The sequence below is a fragment of the Vicia villosa genome, unplaced genomic scaffold (genome assembly GCF_029867415.1).
Source record: "Vicia villosa cultivar HV-30 ecotype Madison, WI unplaced genomic scaffold, Vvil1.0 ctg.002879F_1_1, whole genome shotgun sequence".
Classification (NCBI taxonomy): Eukaryota; Viridiplantae; Streptophyta; class Magnoliopsida; order Fabales; family Fabaceae; genus Vicia; species Vicia villosa.
In genome coordinates, this window is record NW_026706057.1 from 94,013 (window position 1) to 116,281 (window position 22,269).

Sequence of the window (22,269 nt, forward strand, 5' to 3'; positions counted from 1 at the left end):
GCCCTAACAATGGCTTCACACGATACCTGCACCAAAGCTCCAAACTAATGGTTCAATCCTGCTCTAATCATCATCAGGAACTTGCACATGTAGTTAGATTTCATTTAAACACACTAAATCGTGAGATACAAAAATCAATAATGCATGTAAATATGATGAACATGGTATACGAGTTTCTAGGTACATTCAAGCATGGTTAATGATCCAAACCTTCCTTCTATTACCTTAGGAGATGAATAGGACGATTGAAAGGCTTTGAAAGTGCTTGGAGTGATCTAAACGAATTCTTCACCTTTCTTGATATTTTGGAACTTTGAAAACCCTAGCTCTCTCTCTCTCTCTCTCCAATTTTCGTCCCCCTGGCATCTGAGTGAGTTATGTACTTATAATAGATGGATTTAGGTTCACAAATTTGGAGAGAATCAAATCAAATCTTGAATTTTAATGGTAAAAAATTTGATTGAAATTCTTTGCATGAAAACTCTCCACTTTAGTCCAATTCTATTTCCCACAACTTTTTTCACGTTTTAGATGCCCTCTACTACTGATTTGAATTGATCAAAATCTTAACAAATCAAATATATGGCCTTTTATAGTTAATTTATGATTTTACTTGATTTAATTTGTATTTAAATGAATAAATTCACAATTAAATAAAATCACAAAATAGATAGGGATTGGTTCATGGGCTTCCCATGGGGCCATAAACACGTGGGAAACTCAAAGATGGAGGCCCAATACTCAAAAGTTCAATAATTCTCATTTGAGGTTTCATGCCTTTTTCCAATTTTTCCAAACTTGGAATAATCATAACTCACTCAATGTTTATCACACAAAGATGATCTTGTACTTTTTGGAAAGCCTAATATGTCCTCTACAACCCACTTTGGAACATTTTTTGAATTTGGTGATTTTATCTTGATGATAGTGGCTCTGAAAAAAGATATATTTTTGTTGACTTATAGAAGGACCTGTAATGTTTTGGCCCTCGTCTTTTGAATGAAGCATACTTTAGACTTGGGCCTAACATCAAAGTTGTAGAGGATTGAAATCCCTTGAGAATAGGCTTTGGTTGGGGAAAAACTAATGAAGCAAGTGAAAGTTATGGCAGGTCAAAGTTCAGTTGACTTTCACTTTAAAAACCCTTATTTAGAAACCTTGAGTTTTATTGATCTTTGAGATTTTCTTGATGAATCATGATCAACCCTTGATCAAATGATGAATTTGACCTCATAATCTTGATGTTGACCAAAAATCTTGACTTTTGACTGTATGTTGAATGCAGTTGACTTTTAGGTCAAACTAGTCGACTGTTTATCATTTGTGCACTTGACTGAGCAATCTTGCATTGAAAGACTTGAAACATGGCATGAAAGTGCCTTGAGACCTATGGGATACTATGAAGTCCTAGAAGTCCCATTTCCTTTAGGAGAACCAAAACCATAGTTAGAGACTTGTTGCTTTAGGAGAAAAGCAAGTGTGCCCAATTCATGTGTAGTCTTGAGCTACCAATGAGCTTGTGAGCTTGGGGAGATCTTGAAATATGGAGGTAAAATTTTGGGGTATGACAAACACCAATCTTCAGATTTCACCAGTCTTCAGATTTTCTAGCTTAGCTTTATGGTACAATTCAACTTTACTTCTTTAGAGTCAGAGTTGCTTTCTTAGTTATGTACGGTGAACAACCATTAAAGGCAAAATTGTACATCTTTTAGATCAAGTTTGAAATCAATTTTTGTTAGGTTTTGGTTTGTTGGTTGCATTTTGGTAAAATAATAAGCACAACATGATGTTGGATAAGATGTCGTGACATGTTGATACGACATTGCAGCCTGTGTTGTTTCTACTTCTGGAAGATCTGTTTATATTGTTCCAAAAGATTTATTATATGGATCAAATAACACGTTGAAGATTGGATTCTCTGGAGATTTGTTACAAAGTTGAAGAGATAGTAGAATATCTGATTATTTATGATTGGATCATATTTGATTTGCATAAGCTTATATCCAGATTTAATATCCAAGCCCAACTATCATATAAAAGGATGAGTCTAAACTTAAGAAGATTATGAAGCTGGGAATGAGGATTAGTATCTCTTAGGGTTTCGTCTATTTTTTGTATGTAACACATGTATCATGTTGATACATAGAGTTTGACTAATTATTCATTGTTCATTGTCAATCACTCATGTGCTTTTAAGCAAAAAGTGTATTGTGTTTAATTGGAAGTGTGTTCTTATATTTTTGGTCTTTTGTTATTATCTTTGAGGCGATTGCAGGAAGTGAGAGGGGACTCTCATATCTATGAGGTTCCTAGTTGGGGTATACATGGATCAGTTTGGGTTGAATTTAGCCAAAACCAAAACACAACCCATACATGATACACTGGTTTGGGTAAGGTAAAATAACCACCCACAATATCATTGGGTCGGTTTTGGTAAAACCATAAATTTATGGGTTGGATTGGGTTGGGTAGTGAATTACCCAATTTTCTTTCTTCCTTATATAATTAGTAATGATGAGTCACATTTTCTTAATAAACAGTTTAACATATTACCGTTATTTTTTAAACATCAAATGTCTAAATGCACGATAAAATTCATCATAAACATATTTGCAAAAACCAAAGTTACATTACAGTAATACCGAGAATTGCAAAATACTTGCAACTTACCAGAATTAGCATCAAAATAATCAAAGTGTCACATCCTAAATAAGTTGAAATCATTACTTACAAAATAAAAGATGTTCAAAAGGTCGAAATTGAAGCAACCAAGATTAAAAATATCAAAGTCATCACTTATATAATTATAAAAAATAGCTAAAAAATAGTCACTCAATAACCCGTGGGTTTTGTGAGTTAGGTGTAAGTTTACCCATAACCCAATTATTTAGAATGGGTTTTCATTTTTAAAAACCATATTCACCTAATAACTCGACCAACTCACTTTTTTGGGTGGGTTTGGGTGGGTTTTAATGGGTTTATTGGGTTTACCAAACCCATGTACACCCTTAGTTCCTAGGTAGAAGTTACATAGGTAGTGATAAGTTGTAAGTTAGGGTTGTTTAGCTTTGAACTAATACTATCGTAGTGGATTTTCTTCCTGGCTTGGATGCCCCCAAAGTAGGTAATGTTGCAGTGAACTGGGTTAACAATTGACAGTGTCTTTTACCTTCTGCAATTTACTTCTACATAATTTATTGTTTGGTAAAATTATTATGTCAGCCAGATGATGTCTTGACATCTGTATTGACACTGTGGTTCGGTGTTGTGACATCAATCTCAACATTTATTTGAAAGTGCCAGAATTTCAATTCGTTATCATTATAGCATGCATAAAACAATGGTTAGGTTTGAATTTGATCAAGAGGTTTTTAGTCATTTGCATTAGTTGGTGGAATATGAACTTTACATGTTTTTTATTTGAAGTAAGTGAAATATAAAATCTCAAAGTACTTTTGAAAACATAAAAAATTGAGATTTTACATGTTTGATTCGAATCATGAGAATCAAACACATTTTATGATTCAAATCATACACATTTTCTCGTGAGGAATTTCATGTTCATTTGTGAATTTATGTGAAATCATCTCTCTCACTTTGAAAAGCCCAAATTTATTGCGCTTAAATCTTTTTCTTCTTCAACCTCAGTTTGTGTTTCATATCTTATTCACGAGAGATCTATGATTGATCAGGGAAGACGTTGTTTTGAAACTAATCATTATTGGATATTGTTTAGGTCGTTGCAAGATTGAGAAGTTGTCGCTGGTGCTGACAAATTCCGGTGAAAAGAAGAAAGTTCTTCTCTTTAGATTGCCTTAGTAGTAACTGTGTGGAAGGCTACAGATAAGGCGGAGTTCTTTTCAGATCTTCAAACAATTCAACACTTAAGGAATCAGTAGGATAAATTATTGATTGCTCCAAACAAAGGCTTGGAAAAAAATTGGTGATATTGGAAGATTCTTGAAGAGTCAATCTAGTAAAGATTGCACAAAAGAGTTTAGCATGGAGCCGCATACACGTCAAGATACAAAACTGAAGTTTTATTTTCTTCAGCATTATTGTGGATAACTGATTGTATAAACTCTTTGAATATTTATCAAACTAATTGAATTATGCATGAACTTTCAAAAGTGCACGCAGACTCACGCGAGAACGGTATAGTTGAAGCATCTCTGTGTCATCTCTCTACATTCTACTCTTGCATTTACATTTTTGTAGTATATTGCATGCATAGGTTTTTCTTTCATATAGTAGTTTATCGTTTATTACATTGAAACTGATTTGTTGCTTAATATTATGCTTTGTTAGAATTAGGACCTAATTGAGCTTTAGTGGTGATTAAAACCTGAGAAACTTGTTGAGTTAAAAATTTGAATATTGAATCATTGTATAATCATCTATGGTGAATTGTATTGTGGTATCAATTGAAAACCTAGTGTATCATCATTAATTCAAATTAGTGTTTGTTTTACATTGAATACACGTTTATGTGTATTAGTTTCTATTCAAGTATATTCACTATATTTTGCTCTAAACTTCCGTGCGCATACTCTAAAAAACCTCAGATATTTCTTTGTAAAAAAACTGGTTGATTTGATTTTGAAAAGTATATTCACCCCCTCTAGACTGTTATCTTACACCGTGTTCTCACCCAACACGACTATCCCACAACTCTGTATACCATGGATCAAGTTTAACATTGCGGTTTGTGATCATCATGCTGATACTATAAAAGATCCACTAGTCTCTATCCATCTAGTCGCTCGACACATATCATAATTCTACGATCTTATTCAAGGTTAGATGAATTATAACTAGCCTGAAATATGATATACTACACCCTACTTATTTATTCACCTAAATTGCCTCCTAGCGTAGTTCTATGACTTAGGCATGCTGGAATAAATAAGGGAATACAATAGCCAATTCTATAACTTAGTACATATGATTTTCCTGAATTGGACCTCACGCTCAGGTTTGTCCTATCCGTACTTAGTTTCTGATACACCACGGGTAAGTGTAGAATTTAAGATGATTGGAGAATTGTTAAACTTTCACTCACCAAGTCTAGTATAAGGGGTCTACGATTCCAATTAGTACATGGTAAGACTCGTGTCATTTTATGGTCATAGTGTAGGAGTCACAACATTTACTAACATTGTCGACCCTTTACAAGGCCATCTTCGTCAATTAGAATACGATCTGATAGAGTCGGAACCTAAATCATCCTCTATTCAGGAATATCAGATGAACCAAAAAGTCTGGTCTTTCTACCTCGACACTTGACAACTTTTTATTTGTCCAACATATCCCTCCAATTATTATCCATAATTGGTAACAAATATTAGATAAGGGATCTTAACCGATTCAGAACTGAGTCTCTTAATGGGATCCTCTCACAAACACCTTTTTTATTATCCGCTTAGGACAATTCCTTGCCAAGTGACTTGACTTTTGGAAGTAGAACATTTCGACCATTCAACCCTATACCTCAAAGTGTTCTTATTTCTAACTAATTCATTTTCCAGATGGACCATATGAAGATTCACCTCATCCCAATGGAAATTCTTGAAAGATCCCAGTTCATTGACTTTTGACGTGGAGTCTGGGGCCGTTGACTACTTCGTGTCTGATACACCACTCATGCCCTGAAAATTCTCAAAATTCCTTTACTTAACTGGTATTTTAGTGAACTTAAGTTTCCTTCGATCTCACGCGTCTTCATGGAGGTCTTGTCGCGATTCTGCCTATCACGTATGCAATCAATGAGTTGATCAGGATCAACAATTGACTACCATGACACTATAATCAGGCTAGCAATAAACACTTATGAGGAATAAGATAGTTGCTAGTGATGTATCATGGCATGGTCGTATCGTACGACACCCACTCAATCAATAGGGAAACATCATTCAATATGGTTTATGAGGCTGACACCATGTTTCTAGTGGAGTTTTACACGCCTACCTAGAATGTGAGCATTTCAATAAGGAAGAGAATGAAGCATGAGTAAAAATTACTTTTGACATGATTGATGAAGCCAGACATATCACACATATCCACGAGTTCGTAAAAAAAAGAAAATAGTCGTTAAGTGATACATCTCCAAGATTGCCTAGTTGCCATTGTTAGTCATATTTGTGCCATGGAAACATACAAACAAACCTACAGTGGAACAAATATTTGAATCTTGCAAAGTTTCAAATGCCCTGATAAAGGCCCATTCATTGATTGAGCGTCAATTAAGAAAGGGGCAACGTCGATAGTTTTGAGCATCTATGACTCAAACACGGTGAATATAATTAACACCCATAAATACTAAATTATAGGAAAGTACAGGTAGAAGAAGTCTCCATCAAAATCACTAAATGGCGCCATATGGATCCTTTCATATTTATAGTAAAGACTTTAAGATGATGTCTTCCTCATCCCTTTAGTCAGACAAAATCAAGCCCTTACGAAAAGGAGTTAACCTTCCCTTGCTTGGTATATAATATATCATAATCTTGACCCCTAATCTTTTAGATTAGCTAGACACCAACAAAAATCTTGAAATTTCTAAGAAAGTAGAAAGAAAAAAAGAGTCATTATCACTAATATAATTGAAGGTAATCTTATAGATCCCCAACATCCTTGTTTTGAAAAGCCATTAATCAACCATCACATTATCACGCCTAGAGTTTACCATCACATTATCACGCCTAGAGTTTTTTATACAATATTCCCACATCTCTGTGAGTTCTTTACTAATGAATGTTTCAATTATATTGCCACTTTCATCGAAATCTCTTATAATGACCATAGCTAGAAAAGGGAATGAGAGGATGGAGGAAAAAAAAAGGAAAAAATATAATACTTGAGTTTGAGTGGAAGAGGGAGGAAGACGCGATCAAGTCTGGGAGAAATTTCTAAGGAAAATTCTTGATGGGAAGACGTAGAGGGGTTTAAAAGTGACATGAAAAAGTATGACGTGTAATATGAAGAAAATTCCTATGTCACGTAGGCAATAATTGCCCTAACGTAGGTGTGCTCCAGCAGTGAGAGAGCTCAAACATCAACAATTGTGTATGTCTGCATGGATTTAACTAATAATTCACAACGATCGCGCCTTCTCGAGACTAAATCCAACGTGCCTAATCATTAAAAGTTGCACACACCACAAGCAACTCATAAAGGACTCTCCCCAAGCATCGCTTGAGGGATTCACTCTAAGCACCACCCGAGGGAATCACTTATAGCAATTATTGAAGTCATATCAATAAGACCGCCACCCATGTTAAGTTAGTAACTTCGTCATTTCTAGGTCTTTTGTTGGAAGAAATATGGACTGAGATAATTTTATTGGGCCTAAAAAGGGGCAACCCAAACCAAGTATAACATTACTAGTCGGGTGCACTTTAGGTCGTCTGATTGGGCTTGGGCCACTGGGCCAAAATCAAGATCCATGCTTCAGCTTTAATCACATTACGCCTATGAGTTGTCCAAGGAATAACGATTTGAAGGATTGTAGTCAAAAGGGAAAACGTATTCTCCATGATTTAAGGAGTAACCCGTCTTCCTTTATTTCCACGCCTTCATGGGAAAACAATGGAAAAACCATTATTCTCTTTCTAATCCGACCCAAGGAATCCACCATAAATTCTCGAACCTCAAACCTCAGGACTTTAAGATGAATTCACTTTCCATCAATTTGTTGCTATCTACATGTGAGCTGACTCTCATCAGCCCTTATTGTATTTCACATGTTCAATTTTAATTTCAAATAAGATTGATCCCCTCTCATTTTTTTGGCACTAAAAGTCGACGAAATACCAATTTATTAACATTTTTTTTATCTATAAAGTTATACAAAATATTTCTATATGACAATTTGATATGTTTCACACGTGACCCATTATTTAAAAATTGACACATAATCACTTTTTAATATAAAAGATCATAGAAAAATAAAAAAATATTTGAATTTAAAAAGAGAATAACGGTTTAAATCCCGTAAAATATCACAACAAAAAATGTATTTAAATCAATAATTTTTAATTAAAAAATAAATAATTACATATTAAATTCTTATAATTAAGTATATAATTTTATTTAATAAACCTAGACTAAAAGTATAAATTAAGTTTTTTAATACCAAAAAAAAATGTATTTAAATCAATACATTTTTATTAAAAAATAAAATAAATTACATATTAAATTCTTATAATTAAGTATATAATTTAATCTATCAATGATATTTGTTTGAGTATCAAAAAAATTGTTTGAGTATAAAAAAATTGGAACGTTGGTATGAAATAAAAGATCTAAAACTTTATTGTAATAGAGAAATCAAAATAATGTTTCAGTATGAAAATAATAATATTTATTTAAAGAAAGTTGAAAAAGAATGAAGCAATCTATGGACGCAATTCACGAAACAAGTAGAAATAAAAGTTCAAAAATAATGGCTTCGCCCGGGTTCGAACCGGAGACCTTCAGTGTGTTAGACTGACGTGATAACCAACTACACCACGAAACCACGTTGCAAATTATTTTCCTAAATTAAATATAATTTTAAATCTTTTCCAATCTTTTCTATCCCTCTATATTTTACTTATCTCTTGTCTTCTTCTTTCGTTTCACCGAAACCCTAATCTTTCACGTTTGTTCCATTCAGTCTCAGATTCTTCCTCTTCCTCACCCCCTCTCGTTGAACTCTCACCACTCCAAAATGTCTGCAGCTCTTGATATGACACTCGACGACATCATCAAGAACAACAAAAAATCTGGATCCGGAAACTCCAGAGGCCGATCCAGACCCGCACCCGGTCCTGGACCCGCTCGCCGGGCTCCTAACCGTATCTCCAACCGTTCCACACCGTATTCCGCCGCTAAGGTAACTTGCTTTCGTATATTCTTTCAACAAAAATTGAATTTTTTCTCGGCTTGAATTTTTCAAAACCCTAATTTTTTTTTGATTTGGATTTTAATTTTCTCTGTTTTAGGCGCCGGAGACGACGTGGCAGCATGATTTGTATGGAGATCAGCATGCGGCTGCGGGTTTTCCTGCTCAAGGTGGTCGTGCACCTTCCATAGAAACTGGAACCAAGCTCTATATCTCTAATTTGGAATACGGCGTTTCCAATGATGATATTAAGGTATTCCAATCCCTCTCTTTTGCAGTGTTTTTTTTTTTTAATTGAATTAGTGAATTTGTATCTGGAATTTTGTTAGGGAATTTGGTCTTATGATTTTACTAGGGTTCATAGATTCAGAGATCCATTTTTAAATTAAAGGGTATTTCAAAAAAACAATGTTGGGAAAAGGTATTAAATAAAAATCACAGCTTTATATTAAGGTTTTCACTTTTTTTTTCTTTCTTTTCCAGAGCTATTTATTTATGTATTAATATCAGTGATTAGTGAAGAAATATCTGGAATTATGTTATGGCACCTGTCTTGTTTTGTGAAATTGCATGAGATTATGTGAGGAGAGTGGGAGTGAGAGCATGTTAGAGAGTTTTTCTTTGTGAGTTGAGAGTTGGTTTTTAAATCAATCTGGTTGAAAGTTGGTAAAATCAATCTGGATGTGCTTAATATCATAACTTTTCTGTTGTTGTACGCCCAACATTTTGCTTATTTGCTTGTGAAATTAAAAAAAGATTTTTATGCAGCTGTAGCTTATAACATTGTTTTTGCATGTGAAATTTGATTTCTAATTAGATTTTCTTTCTTATCTTGTAAAAAAAAAAGTTTAGAAATATCAGCTTATATTTGTCATTACCGGCATCAAAACACTATTTAGTACAAAATTTCTCAAATAGCTACTATAGACTATAGTACTATTTTTTGCATAGAGAAATTTTAACCACCTGGTATTTTCTGCTATCTGCTATCTGCAATTGGCAACACTGGCTTATGTTCAATGTTGTCAATTGCGGATCGCAAAAACTAGTAGTTTGTTCAATTTCCACTATGGCACCTAGCCTGAGGGCCTTAAGCACACCGTTTACTACACTGATCTTTCTTCCTTCTACCCAGAACTAAAACTTAACATGCTAGTTTTACAGGCTCTGAATTTTACAATTAATGGTTAGATTTCAATTTTCTTATTATGCAGGAATTGTTTTCTGAAGTTGGTGACTTGAAACGACACGGCGTTCATTACGACAGGAGTGGCAGATCAAAGGTATCTTGTCCAGTTGCTTAGCTTGGTCATTCTGATCATTTCTTTGTCATGCTATAGTTAAGAAAAAAACTTCTTTTTCATAGGGTACTGCAGAAGTAGTCTTCTCACGGCGACAGGATGCTGTTGCTGCTGTAAAGAGATACAACAATGTTCAACTAGATGGGAAACCAATGAAGATAGAGATTGTCGGAACAAACATTTCTACACCTGGCGCAGCTCCTGCTTTAAATGCCGCTATTGGAAATTTTAATGGAATTCCCTCAAGGTATTCACTGGCTTGACTGTGCTATAATGATTATCTATTTAATCTGTTCTTTAAGAGTGAACTTTTCGTACTGTCCACTTGCTTCTCATCTGGCTACTAATTTGTGGACACTTGAATAGTGATTTTGGGGGTGCACACATGTGTGATTTTGTTTTGCTGCTATACTGGATTAAGTCATGCTTTATGATGATTGCAATCAGTTGATATCTATTATTAGTTGTCCTTGTTACCAGGAATTTTCAATCTTTAAAATGCTTGAAAGCTTTTGAATTCAATTTTCCGAGCCAGTTTTTTTTCCTCATCCTTTGACTTATTGAAGTCTCAACTTTTTTTCCCATCCTCGCAAATTAATTCTGGTTGCTAGTTAGTTCTAAATATTCGATAAATATGGATGGTGAGTGTATCATGTTTATTTGTTCTTAATGCTGTGTTTCCTTTTTGGAGCTTGCTTTTGAGATTTTGAGTTGAAGATTTTTGACATATGATATGAGGAAACCATCTGTGGTTAATGAAGAACTTTTGTTTGATCAAATTGTTAAGTTAGTATTATTTCTTGCATTAAAGATGACTGTAATTTATGTCTCGAGCAGTGGTCAAGGAAGAGTTGGAGATTTTCGAGGGCAGGGAGGAAGAGGTCAAGGCATTCGAAGAAATCGAGGACGTGGAAGAGGTAGCGGTGGAGGTCGTGGTGGTGGTCGCGGTGCCGGACGCGGTAGAGGTCGCGATGAAAAGGTATCTGCAGAAGATCTTGATGCTGAGCTGGAGAAGTATCATGCAGAGGCCATGCAAATAAATTAAAGGAGCTATCTTGTTCTGTTTTCTTGCTTTTACATCTATGGTTATTAGGGGGGCATTGTGATGGATAGCCACATGTTTATGTATTTGGAGCACACTATGTTTTAGAGAAGGGAAAAATTACTCGAGTGAAAACTGTTGCTTCATATAATGGAGTTTGGGCTTCTGTTGTCTAAAATATTCATATTACTCAGGAATGTATGAACTATGAGTTAACAGAAGTCAGCTTGTGCACTCTAGGTTGCTTTCATTGACTTTAATAATTTGTTTATCAACAAGTGGATTAAGAAAGTGGGAGGTGGGAACCATGCTGTCGTCTATCAATGCACAGAAAAATCTCTGGCTGCAAAATGTGGGATGCTGCAGATTTTACTCACCGCCGCTTTGTTTTGATTAAACATGTACAGTGGAATCTTCAAATAAGGTAGATTCCCAGCTACTCCTCCCACAACCCTAACTCAAAAGAAGTGATGTTTTATCTTTTGTTATTTAATTTTACCTTGGCCTATGCATGTCTGATATAATCTTTTATAATAAGGTCTGTGTTATCTCGAGATGTTCATATTTGTTATAGGGGAGTACATCCTTCATGACTGGTAATTTTTGGCATACATTATTTAGCGGCAGACTGAGTGTGCTGTTCAAGACTCAGGTGTACTAAAAAGGGATAACACTCCCAGCTATGGAATTCCAAGATATAGTTTGATTAAGATTGAATAGTCTATATTTCAATGTAGATGTTTATTTAAAAATATAATTTAAAATGAGTTCAAAATATATAAATCAAACATTTTATGGTTGAATGCTTGGATTCACAACATTGTTGACTTGTTTAATTTTGGAAGAGACTTGGAGATGACTTGATTGAGGCTAGATTTGTAGTGATCAGAGATTGTTATAGCTATGTTTAAATTGCAGTTGAATTCGAAGACAACACAAATACTATTGTTTACTCGTTAGGGAGGGTAGCTAAGCTTAGTTAATTTTGACATTTGTATTGCTTATCTCTCTTTCTCCAACCTTATTTATAAACAAAATCAACTTTCATATTTATAAACAAGATTAACTTTCACATTTTTAAGAGTGGTAGTAGTTTTGAAATGAGCGCATGGTCAATCTATTTGAACGATAATAACGCATTAGATTCTTCCCTTCTCCCAATCGTAAAAAATCTAGTAAGATTTTAAAAATATTTGTTGGATTTTAGAATTTTAAACATTTTTAAGTTTTGAATTTCGAAATTCGAATACTTTTAATATACAATATGTTCAGGACAATCCTAATAAAAATGTCCCAATCCATTTGCCCAATCCAACAAGGCACCCCATTAGCCGACAAATAGGCGGATCTCAACCGTTGATATACATTCAACAATCACTCCACATTTCATGCTGATCAATTGAGAACATTTATAATCTTCTTACTTGTACAATTATTATACTGATTCTGAATTATGTTCAAATATTCACTTTTTTGTCTCTCAAATATTATTTTGAAGAGTTTAAAGGTAGTGCACTGACAGTGTAAACAAATTTTACACATACATCCAATCAAAATCCTTACAATTGCCATGTCATATTAATTTTTTTTAATTAAAATTGTGTTTTAATTGGATACATGATTGTGATTGGTTGACAGTGTAAAAATATTTTACACTGTCAGTGCATATCCCTTTTTCTCTATTTTGAATGCTGTAATGTTAACTTTACAAACACCTCTCTAATCACCAGGGGTCCCAATCACCATACGAAAAGTCTTTTCGCAGTAGTCATCTTTAGCACGAAATACAATATGATATAAATTAGGGTTTACATTTCATTTTGTTTTTTTAAAACTCACACATCTAATTTATTGAGATGACGAATTTAAGAGAATTTAAGAGAAATGTATGAAGAGTGTTCCATTTTTAAATTCAAATATTTCGTTTGTTTTATTTATTGTTTATCTCTTTATTTGCTTTTGTTAATTCAATCGCTTTTTACTTTATTTCTTGTGTTATTTGCATTAGAAATTCTTTCAGCATCATGCCATTCTCTCAACTTTTTTATTCAAAGTATCGTCTAAAATTTTCGAGTTTAATCCTACGAAATTAAAACTCATGATTATTTACTAAAAACATCCATAAACACCCTCTAATTAAAATCAGACTCTTTCCACAATTTGCTCTACATATCACATAAGTGCTTAACCATTCTTTGAATTTAAAGAGTATGCGCACAATTAGAACAGCCACAGTTAAAAAGAATCAATAAACAGAAGTCGTAGTTATGCGCACAGCCACCACGATAGCGAATAACAGAACTCTTCTTCTCCAATGTTCACCCTTACCCTTACCTCAATTGTTCCTACGCGTGCGCCATCATTCATCTACCAAATTGTTCGTCGCAGGTTTCCTCTTCTCCAACAAGTTTCATTTCTTGTTTTTTATTTTTTTTTGTGATTCCAGATTTTCAAATTTAGTTTTTGGTTTTGTTTGGGACAAAGGGCTTTCGTATAACACAAATGAAACGGTCCTAAGAGACACATTTGAACAACATGGGGAAATCATTGAAGGTAAAACTAAGAATCATTTTTCATCTGTTTTAGATCCTAAATTTGTTATGTTGTAACAATCTAATAATGTTTTTTTGTAGTTAAAGTAATATGTGACCATAAAACTGGGGAATCAAAGGAGTACGGGTTTGTTAGGTTCAATTCTGAAACTGCAGCTGCCACAGCTCGCAAAGAATTGCACGGAAAGGTACTTTTGTCACAAATTTTGCTTTCATTTTTATTTCATGTTGTGATATATTATGAATCTTGTTCTGTTCTTGATGATTTTACAGATAGTGGACGGCAGAAGAATTCGAGTGGGTTATGCGCACAAAGGGTGACCACCAAGTTTATCAAACAATTCATAATACTCCCAGAGCTGCAACAAATTTAAACTCTAATTTGATACTCTGATTCTGTTTTAGTTTATTATTGTATACGAACATCTGGGTAATTATTATACAAAAATCAGAAACTCGTCTTTAAACTTATTTGTCAAGGCATGATTCCAAATCATAGAGAAGTAGTCTCTCTTGCAACACTTTAAAGATTGGACTTGTGAAGTTATTTATAGTTTTAACATAGAATTTTTCTGTATTTTAACAAAAAATACAGTACTGAAAATATATTTGATTAGATTTAAGCATATAAAAAAGTGAATTGAAAAACTGTCTTTTAACATATCCTATTGAGCCTATTCGCAACTCTCAATTGAAAAGACAATATAGTTGACTTATACTCATAGCAAAATTTGTCCGGATTCAGACACTTCCCATTCGCAGTGATTCTCTTCTGAACAAACTGAAATGACGGATTATAAGTGACGTAGAGGATCTAATAATGAGGTGACAGTTACTTTGATAAACTTTATCCTCACTAATCTACCTGTTTATTATTTATCATTTTTTAAAGCTCCAGCTAAAGTGATTTTGGAAATTACTAGTATCTACAGGAATTTCTTTTGGCAAGGGTCAGCAGAGAAGAGGGGCATAGCATGGATAAGTTAAGCATCTATATGTAAGGATAAAAAAGAGGGTGGAATAGGAATCAAGGATGTAGCTAGCTTCAACATAGCATTGTTAAGCAAATGAATTTGGAGGTTCATCAAGGAAGATAGGGCAATTTAGGTGGGGATTTTGCAGGAGAAATATGGAAAGCTACACAGAAGATTGTGGTTTAATGAAGGACCAAGAAAAAAAAACAAAAGAATCACTGTGATAGAGAGACTTGATGAAGTTTGAAGGCTTTAATGTGGCTGATGGGATTATGCACATGTTAATATGCAGGCTACGTGATGGGGAGAGTATTTCATTCTGGTCTACTAAATGTTTGGGACACTTCCTTGGTAAATCAGTTCCCAAACTTGTATCATGTCTGTACTAACAAAGTAGGCAGTATGAAGAACACGGGTGAGTGGAGTGGTGGTCATTGGCAGTGGAGAATAGGCCGGAGCATATCAGAGGAGGGACCTGTTAGAGACGGAGAAGAGGCAGAAAAAGAAAAATCGCTAGAAATTTTATTAGAGATCACTCCTAGTAATCAAGGAGACTTGGTGGTACGGTCATATGGAAATGAAAATACATTCTCAGTTAAATCCTGCTATGTTAAAATTATGCAGATACCGGCCGATTCCTGCTTGAAAGGTATAGATTAAATCAGTCACTAAATGTGATAAAGGTATTTGGATGGAGATTTTTCCATGACAGATTACCAACAAGGATGCAGCTATCTAGAAGGGGGAATACTTATAGTTCTCATGAAAAAGTATATGATAAAGTATGTGTGCTCTGTTTCAGACAGAAGAAAATATTGATCATGTAATGTTAAATTACCCTATGGTGAAAAAAATGTCGGATAAGATTCAGATTTAACTGGGTAGACATTGCTGATGAAAAAGATTGTTGCAAAAAAATGTCGGATAAGAGTCACTTCTTGAAGGTTGTTACGATTGTTATGATGTTGAAAGGGCTACGTAACAGAAGGGTGGAAGTCATATTCAAAGTAGTAGGACATTCAGAAGAAATTGCAATAGGCTAACTCAATTGTAATTTTTATGAGTGGGGTAATAATCCACTTGATTATCTTAAATTGTATTAAAAATTTCCTTGAATGTATGATTCATTATGCGTTAAGAGTACCCCTAGTATCTTCTTTAAATACAAAATTTATGACAAAATCAGAAGATTAAAATCATTCACAACTATTGAGACAATCACACAGTAGCTATGGCAGATAACAAATGTACAATCTTAAAATCATACACAATCTTACTCTCAAAAGCATTGTAGAATAGTGTATATGAATCGCAGTTCCTTGTTTAGGTGTTTTCAGTGGTCTTTTCACGTTATATTATATTACTTGGACTTGTAAACCTATTCTAAGCCATAGTGAACAAATTGAACAAAATATACATTGCATTAACAAGCTTGCTTTATACACATCACATTGGGTGAAAAAAGGAAATATCAGAGGGTCAAAAAGCAAGGCATTCGTGCTGATTGGCAAAGATGACTCGGATTCTGAATTCTATGCATGTACTCCAATACCCTTGGAACATATGGACATTTATTGGGTTTTTGGTTTGGCAAATTTTTCCCACGTAGAAAATAATAACCCCAGTAAGGAGTAAAAGATAGCCCGAATGCACGAAACCACAAAGTTCCAACAAGAGGATGGCCAATACCATGGATAAAGCAACCTGAAGAACAGACTTATGAGATGCCGAGGGTATTGCCCAACCTGCATCATAGCAGAGAAACAACATTAATATTTGTTTATCGGACAAGTACTTGGTGCATGCATGAAGCTCGTGCTTATGAATTAAGGTGTTACACATGTTTACCAATAGGGCTATATTGTGATCTTAACTATGAACTATATGGCATATACATTAATATAGGGCTATATTGTGATCTTAACTATAAACTATATGGCTATGTTGAAAAAGCTAAAAGGGAAAAATGCATCATCTGTGTGCAGATTCTATGATGTCATTTAAAAAACCCATCAATGTTTCCCTTCGTCTATTGGAAATTTAAACAATTTAATAGTCATATAATCCCACCTTTTAAAACATAAAAAGCTTTTAATAGAAGTCAAGTATTTAACAATGATCGGACCTAGAAATATTTACTAATGTGAAAGAAATGTTACTTAGGACTGGAAAGGACAATGTTCTTGTAATTTGTTATAATTTGGTTTGGATACTAATTATTATGCAAAAATAATACTAACCGGAAAAAGAAAATCTAGTGCTTCCCAGGCAGCATGACGAACAGCTCTGGTTGGGTACATTGGACCACCAGGAGAAGTAAAACTATACAAACAAGTTTTCAATCTCGTACTTGTCGTCATTCTCAATTCCAAACCTGAGCAATTAACATAAACAAAAGAATGACTTAGCTGAGTCAGGTTGAGAGAAGAATATTCCATGTCCAACTATTGCACCTGAATGGTTGGTGTAGTACCCTGAAGGACCTTGATTTCTGAAAGATAATGCAGCAGGACAGGTTCCACCTTAAGCTTTTGAAGCTGTTAAAAAAAATCAACAATTAAGGGTAAGTAACATAATTTCTTTAAATAAAACAGAGGATATGGCTATCAATTGTGAAAAAAGGTGATTCAGATGTACCTGATCCGTGAGTTCATTCACAAATATATCTGCAGGACTGCCAACTAAGAAGGCAGTTTGAAAAACAGGGCATTGTTTCAAGAAGCTATCGATTTTGCCAGCTGCAAAGAGGGTAATATTAGATTTATAAAGACTATTGCATCATTATTTATAGGCTAATAACTTCTCTGAATGGCTACCTGAATTGTAAAATAGAATGAACCTTGAGAGCAAAAGATACATATCTCGCTGAGCCTGATAGTTTAATGAAATGTAAAGAATTTCAGAATGCCATTGCTAGCAACAAAAGTATACTAGCTAAAGGTCCTAAAAAAACTGTAGGCCACATTTATAAAATACAGCCAAATACTTAAACTGATAGGGTATACCTGAAGAGGAATCTTATTCAATCTACTGTGGTGTAATGCAACATCATCCAAGAGGTACTGAATTTCAAGGAAACACATGGAATATGCAAAAGAATTGGGAAAAAAACATTAATTATAATATTATTCAGATGATACATATCAGTCAAACTAAATACAGGATCCAACTAGAACCCTTACTCGGAATATAGACTGGAAACGTTTTGTATTTGTCTGAATGTCGATCCTGTACATGGCACCAAAAATGATTAGTGCAATTCTCAGATTGATTTTCCAAATATGGTACAACATCCACTCTATCATAGTAGAGATTCTAGCCCATGAAGATACTCTTACTAACATTTTCCAAAATTGCCATTGCTTTCTGTTTTGTTATTAAAGAATAGGATAAGGTCAAATGGATTGCTATTGATTTGGCATAGAATGACTATGGATAAAATCTGGTAATGCAGACAAATATTTTTTTAAAAGAAAGATGATAAAGAGAGTCCACACACGTTCTTCTTCTTCCTATTTAGGAGTGGAGCGGAGTATGATATGAAGTTCATATCTTTTCAGAGCATGGTTTTTGAAAGTGAATATATTTTTAACTTACAAATGCCAATCAATCCAAATCCACCTGGTCTTTTTGCAAGTTAAATCCAATTAAGTAATATTTTAATTTATAACAGCTTGTATTCATACCAGAAAACATTTGTGGCACCTTGAACCAGGGCAGATGAATACCGAAGGAGCACTTCTGGATTATCAAGATGAACTTCAAACATCTGCATTAGGGTACTAAATAGTTATTCACAACAAAACAGGAAGCTACTGGAAATATGTTTTACGATATACCCCAATTAAAACTAAATAAAAGAGATTTCAGTGGTTCTTAAATGTTAATTAGAAAACAGGAACTTGAATTTCTTTAGGAAATACGGAGATTAACTCCTTACAACAGAGGAAAGTTTCTGCAACCCCTCAAAAACAGAAGGGAAATAACCGAAATGAAATATACCCAAGAGGCAAAAAAAACATCCCATCTCATTCTCAAATCAGTACTAGTAAAAAGTAAAAACACAAAATTCTCATAGCCAATTTTAGATCATGCTTAGCTCAAAATTTATTAATATGTAATATACATTAGTTTATGATTAACTATAATATATAAATCTCAGCACTCTTTTCATTTATACATAATAGTATCATACATTATATATGTCACTCACGTTACAAAAATGAAATAATTATACTATATAGTAAGCATTGGGTTCCTAAGGATTAAATGTAAAACCTATTTCAAACATTTGACAAAATAGGTGCTATGTATTGTAGACAGAAATTTTGGACCAGTATCATGAAAAGCATGAGTTTTAAAAACCCTTGATGAAGATTCTAAATACTTATAAGCATTTCAAAATTTGAATAAATAAGAAGAAATGGTAGAACATTAATCAGACATGGGATGTATATCAAAAGGTTAAACATATTGTGAGTCAAGTGAAATGGGGAATTGCCACCCACTCTATAACCAGCAAAGAGAAAAAGGGAGTTGCGAGCTACTCCATATATAGCCATAACCAGGTTCAGAGATAATGTACATGCCTCATAATATCATTAATCAATTTGAGGATATTCATATTTGTCAATGTATCCATGCCATTAAGAGCGACTCACTTTTTTTGAATTGTAAATGTTCAAATTCAAAACCAGTAATGAATGACCATACGAATACTATCAAACTAAGTAAAACCTCCCTCAAGTGAGCAAAAGACAATATGGCAAAGACAAGGTTACATACCCATTTGTGAAACAAGAGGCTAAAAATATGCGAAGCAAATGACTGGCTCCAAAGTTGGACAATCAAGTCAAGGACGGGCTTCCCACTTTCAGGCACACTTACAAAGTAATCAGCAAGCACATCATAGAAACACAGCGGACCATCAATGACGTCATTTGCGGGAGAAATGATATCTTCTTCCTTGTGGAAAATTACATCTGTCATTGTGAAAAAAAGAAAATCTACATTTGGTAACTTGTTTTCTAAATAAAAAAGAGAAAAGACACTATTCCCCATCACACCTATGAAGAAAAAAAGGTTATGACCCCCTTATTCATATTTAAATACACATTTGTCAGTTGTGAATTCCATTGTTTGCAATGATTATCAAATTGAGATTCAAATCCTAAATCAAAAGAACTATTTTCCGAATAGCGAGTGGAATCTTATTATGGAACTTTACCAATAAAAACATGACATTTCTAAGTAAAAATCAAGTGACAGAAAAATTAAGTTGATACTACCATATACAAACATCACAGACAAGCTAAACTAATTATGTTTAGCAAGAAAAGAGAGGCAATCCTATACACGTTCTTCATAAAGGATAGTTATCCTTACATGAAAATATCATTTTCGGCAAAATTATTATCATCTTCCAGAAATGAACTAAAAACCATGAGCATGCAAACAAGATAAACCATACGCTTGAAGCACAAGCTGCCATCTGAATCATTATACTCATTTTTCTTCTGAGACTGAATCTTAGGACTAGAATCAATAGATATACGAATAAAATCAAATTCAAAAGCTAAAGTTACCTTTGGCTCGATCATCAACCTCTAAAGCAATATCAGCAAAGAGCTCCTGCAACAAATTACGCCTCTGCGATGAACTAGCCAGCGCCTGCAGCATCAAACACCAAAAAACAAAAATTAATCAAGTAAAAACAGAATGCATTTTTCTCGCTATCATAACAGAGAAAAACAATTGAGAAGAAAACTCACCCTCTGAAGCTTCTTGTGGATCGCTTGAGAGAGAGCATCGAGATAACCAGAGGTTCGAGGTGGCGAATTAGTTTCGGACATTTCCGATCGGAATCTGAATAAGCCAAAACCCTAAAGTCCTAATCCCGATCCAGAAACGCCTTAATCATTTTCTAGAATCTTCGAAATTGAGATTTAAATTCAAATTTAGATCGAAATGAAATTATTAAAGTGTATGAAAAACGGTTAATAAGGTTATTTCTTTCAATTCTGCAGCAGTTTTGTGTTCTTAACCGAACGGAACCGCTAACTTTTTTTTCTTCCTTTTTTATGTTATTTTCTTTTACGGTAAGGGATAGATGGATTGCATAGAAACGTGAAAAATCATAAAGTGGTGGTTGAATTGTTGTTGGGGTGAAGCGTGGCCGTTAGATAGAGTGACACGCTCCGACTAAAGGATGCGGTGGCGCGGTAGTGTGATTTGGTATTTGGATATGGATAATGAAAATGTGGTGACGTGGCAGTGCGTGGAATTTATGACCCTACACTTGACTTTGTTTTATCGGTATTTGTTTGGTGTGTTGTGAATTTCACTGTAATTGTGAATTGATGAATGAATGAGACATATGTAACCGACAGGATGATCGAATGATTAGAACGGGAAATAACAGAGCACTTGATGTTGAATTTACGAGAAGAAAGCGAAATGCACCGGCTGGGTAGGGCTTTTTAGGAAATGGTCAAGTTGAATTAGATTAAAAGGTGGTAAAATGGGACCGATTCGTTGGATATGACTGAATGACCTACACTTAGTGTGGGGCGCGTCAAAGATTTAAACTCGCGTCTTCTAATGAGTTTGCCTCGTCCCGTTACATTTTTTTCAGGCTTTTAAGTATGAACATTAACATAAATTTTATTTTTTTAGGCTTAACAAGTGTAATGTCTCCAAGCATACGCCTTCACTTTTAATGCAGAGTGAGGTAATGTTTTAGATTCACACTTTTAACTATGTCTGTTATACCGTCATCCTACTTTTTTTCGGGGACAAACTTAAATAGGATGGGTATGCCTATTTGCCACCTCTAGTTATATATTGAATCAGATTATATAAAAGCGTATAAGTAGGGGTGAAAATATGCCAGGTCAAGTCAGACCTTCTATTTTTAAGACCCGAGTCTCTCTATGTCCTATTATAGGCTATTTTTGTCGGCCTTGTTTGCCTTTTTCTAAAATCTGGTCTCACATGAAAACCTACCTAAAAGTTTGTTTCAAATAGTTTATTTTACATTTTTTTACATAGACAATGAGTAAGGATGACAATGGGTAGAGTTTGGACAGGGTACTATGGTACCCATCTCCATACCCGCAATTAAAAAAAGTTCTCATACCCAAGTCCATATCCGCATGGACACTAACATTTGTACACGTATCAGTATCTTATAGGTACCTAAGTATCAATTAACATATTCATATTTTTAATTAAATAATCAATTAATTATAGTTTATCATTTGAAAAATGTTCAAGAATGTTATTGTTGAGTTGAGAAATAAATAAAAGTTTATATTAAAGTGACTACAAGTTTAATAGTGATGTATTTAATAAAATCAATAAATGTTATGTACATAACAATACAAATATATAAATATATATTATGCGGCTATGAGACAAGGTGGATACTAAAGTATATATACATACGTCCATACCCGCTTAATTTCACGGGTAAATGTCCATGCCCGTACCCATTTTGTGAGTTTTTACACTA

At 34.1% G+C, this 22,269-nt stretch overlaps 3 protein-coding genes and 1 non-coding gene across 5 annotated transcripts; 2 read left to right on the forward strand and 2 right to left on the reverse strand.

Moving 5' to 3' along the window:
- Positions 1–8,447: 8,447 nt before the first annotated feature.
- On the reverse strand, positions 8,448–8,521 carry TRNAV-AAC (transfer RNA valine (anticodon AAC)). The gene has a single exon. It is a non-coding gene; the product is annotated as a tRNA-Val (tRNA).
- A 94-nt stretch (positions 8,522–8,615) lies between these two features.
- LOC131639991 (THO complex subunit 4A-like) lies at positions 8,616–11,451 on the forward strand. The gene is made up of 5 exons (XM_058910415.1): positions 8,616–8,878; positions 8,988–9,140; positions 10,102–10,170; positions 10,254–10,435; positions 11,026–11,451. The coding sequence occupies exons 1-5, from the start codon at positions 8,714–8,716 to the stop codon at positions 11,231–11,233; spliced, it is 777 nt and encodes a 258-aa protein (XP_058766398.1). The 5' UTR covers positions 8,616–8,713; the 3' UTR covers positions 11,234–11,451.
- Positions 11,452–13,252: 1,801 nt separating this feature from the next.
- Positions 13,253–15,925, forward strand: LOC131639992 (glycine-rich RNA-binding protein 2, mitochondrial-like). Its single transcript, XM_058910416.1, has 4 exons — positions 13,253–13,618; positions 13,715–13,783; positions 13,864–13,970; positions 14,056–15,925. Exons 1-4 carry the CDS (start codon positions 13,498–13,500, stop codon positions 14,101–14,103), a joined length of 345 nt encoding a protein of 114 aa, XP_058766399.1. The 5' UTR covers positions 13,253–13,497; the 3' UTR covers positions 14,104–15,925.
- A 79-nt stretch (positions 15,926–16,004) lies between these two features.
- On the reverse strand, positions 16,005–20,979 carry LOC131639990 (uncharacterized). Of its 2 annotated transcripts, none has more exons than XM_058910414.1 (11): positions 20,528–20,968; positions 20,342–20,426; positions 19,542–19,738; positions 18,443–18,525; positions 17,939–17,984; positions 17,762–17,818; positions 17,573–17,627; positions 17,394–17,494; positions 17,230–17,293; positions 16,997–17,130; positions 16,005–16,501 (listed from the first exon to the last, which is right to left on the reverse strand). In XM_058910414.1, exons 1-11 carry the CDS (start codon positions 20,606–20,608, stop codon positions 16,328–16,330), a joined length of 1,077 nt encoding a protein of 358 aa, XP_058766397.1. In that variant the 5' UTR covers positions 20,609–20,968; the 3' UTR covers positions 16,005–16,327. The 2 variants fall into 2 exon arrangements, 1 of the variants encoding a protein (XP_058766397.1); XR_009295120.1 differs by having other exon boundaries at positions 16,362–16,501; positions 17,210–17,293; positions 20,528–20,979.
- Between the last annotated feature and the right edge of the window lie 1,290 nt (positions 20,980–22,269).

Excerpts from the sequence above, each read along its gene's own strand:
- LOC131639990 (XM_058910414.1), bottom strand. The coding sequence starts at position 20,608 with ATGTCCGAAACTAATTCGCCACCTCGAACCTCTGGTTATCTCGATGCT. Across the intron at positions 17,628-17,761 it reads TGAATAAGATTCCTCTTCAG|GCTCAGCGAGATATGTATCT; the intron begins GTATACCCTATC and ends TTAAACTATCAG. Across the intron at positions 17,131-17,229 it reads AGAAATCAAGGTCCTTCAGG|GTTTGGAATTGAGAATGACG; the intron begins GTACTACACCAA and ends TTAATTGCTCAG.
- LOC131639992 (XM_058910416.1), top strand. The coding sequence starts at position 13,498 with ATGCGCACAGCCACCACGATAGCGAATAACAGAACTCTTCTTCTCCAA. Across the intron at positions 13,619-13,714 it reads TACCAAATTGTTCGTCGCAG|GGCTTTCGTATAACACAAAT; the intron begins GTTTCCTCTTCT and ends TTTGGGACAAAG. Across the intron at positions 13,784-13,863 it reads ACATGGGGAAATCATTGAAG|TTAAAGTAATATGTGACCAT; the intron begins GTAAAACTAAGA and ends GTTTTTTTGTAG.
- LOC131639991 (XM_058910415.1), top strand. The coding sequence starts at position 8,714 with ATGTCTGCAGCTCTTGATATGACACTCGACGACATCATCAAGAACAAC. Across the intron at positions 9,141-10,101 it reads TTTCCAATGATGATATTAAG|GAATTGTTTTCTGAAGTTGG; the intron begins GTATTCCAATCC and ends CTTATTATGCAG. Across the intron at positions 10,436-11,025 it reads TTTAATGGAATTCCCTCAAG|TGGTCAAGGAAGAGTTGGAG; the intron begins GTATTCACTGGC and ends TGTCTCGAGCAG.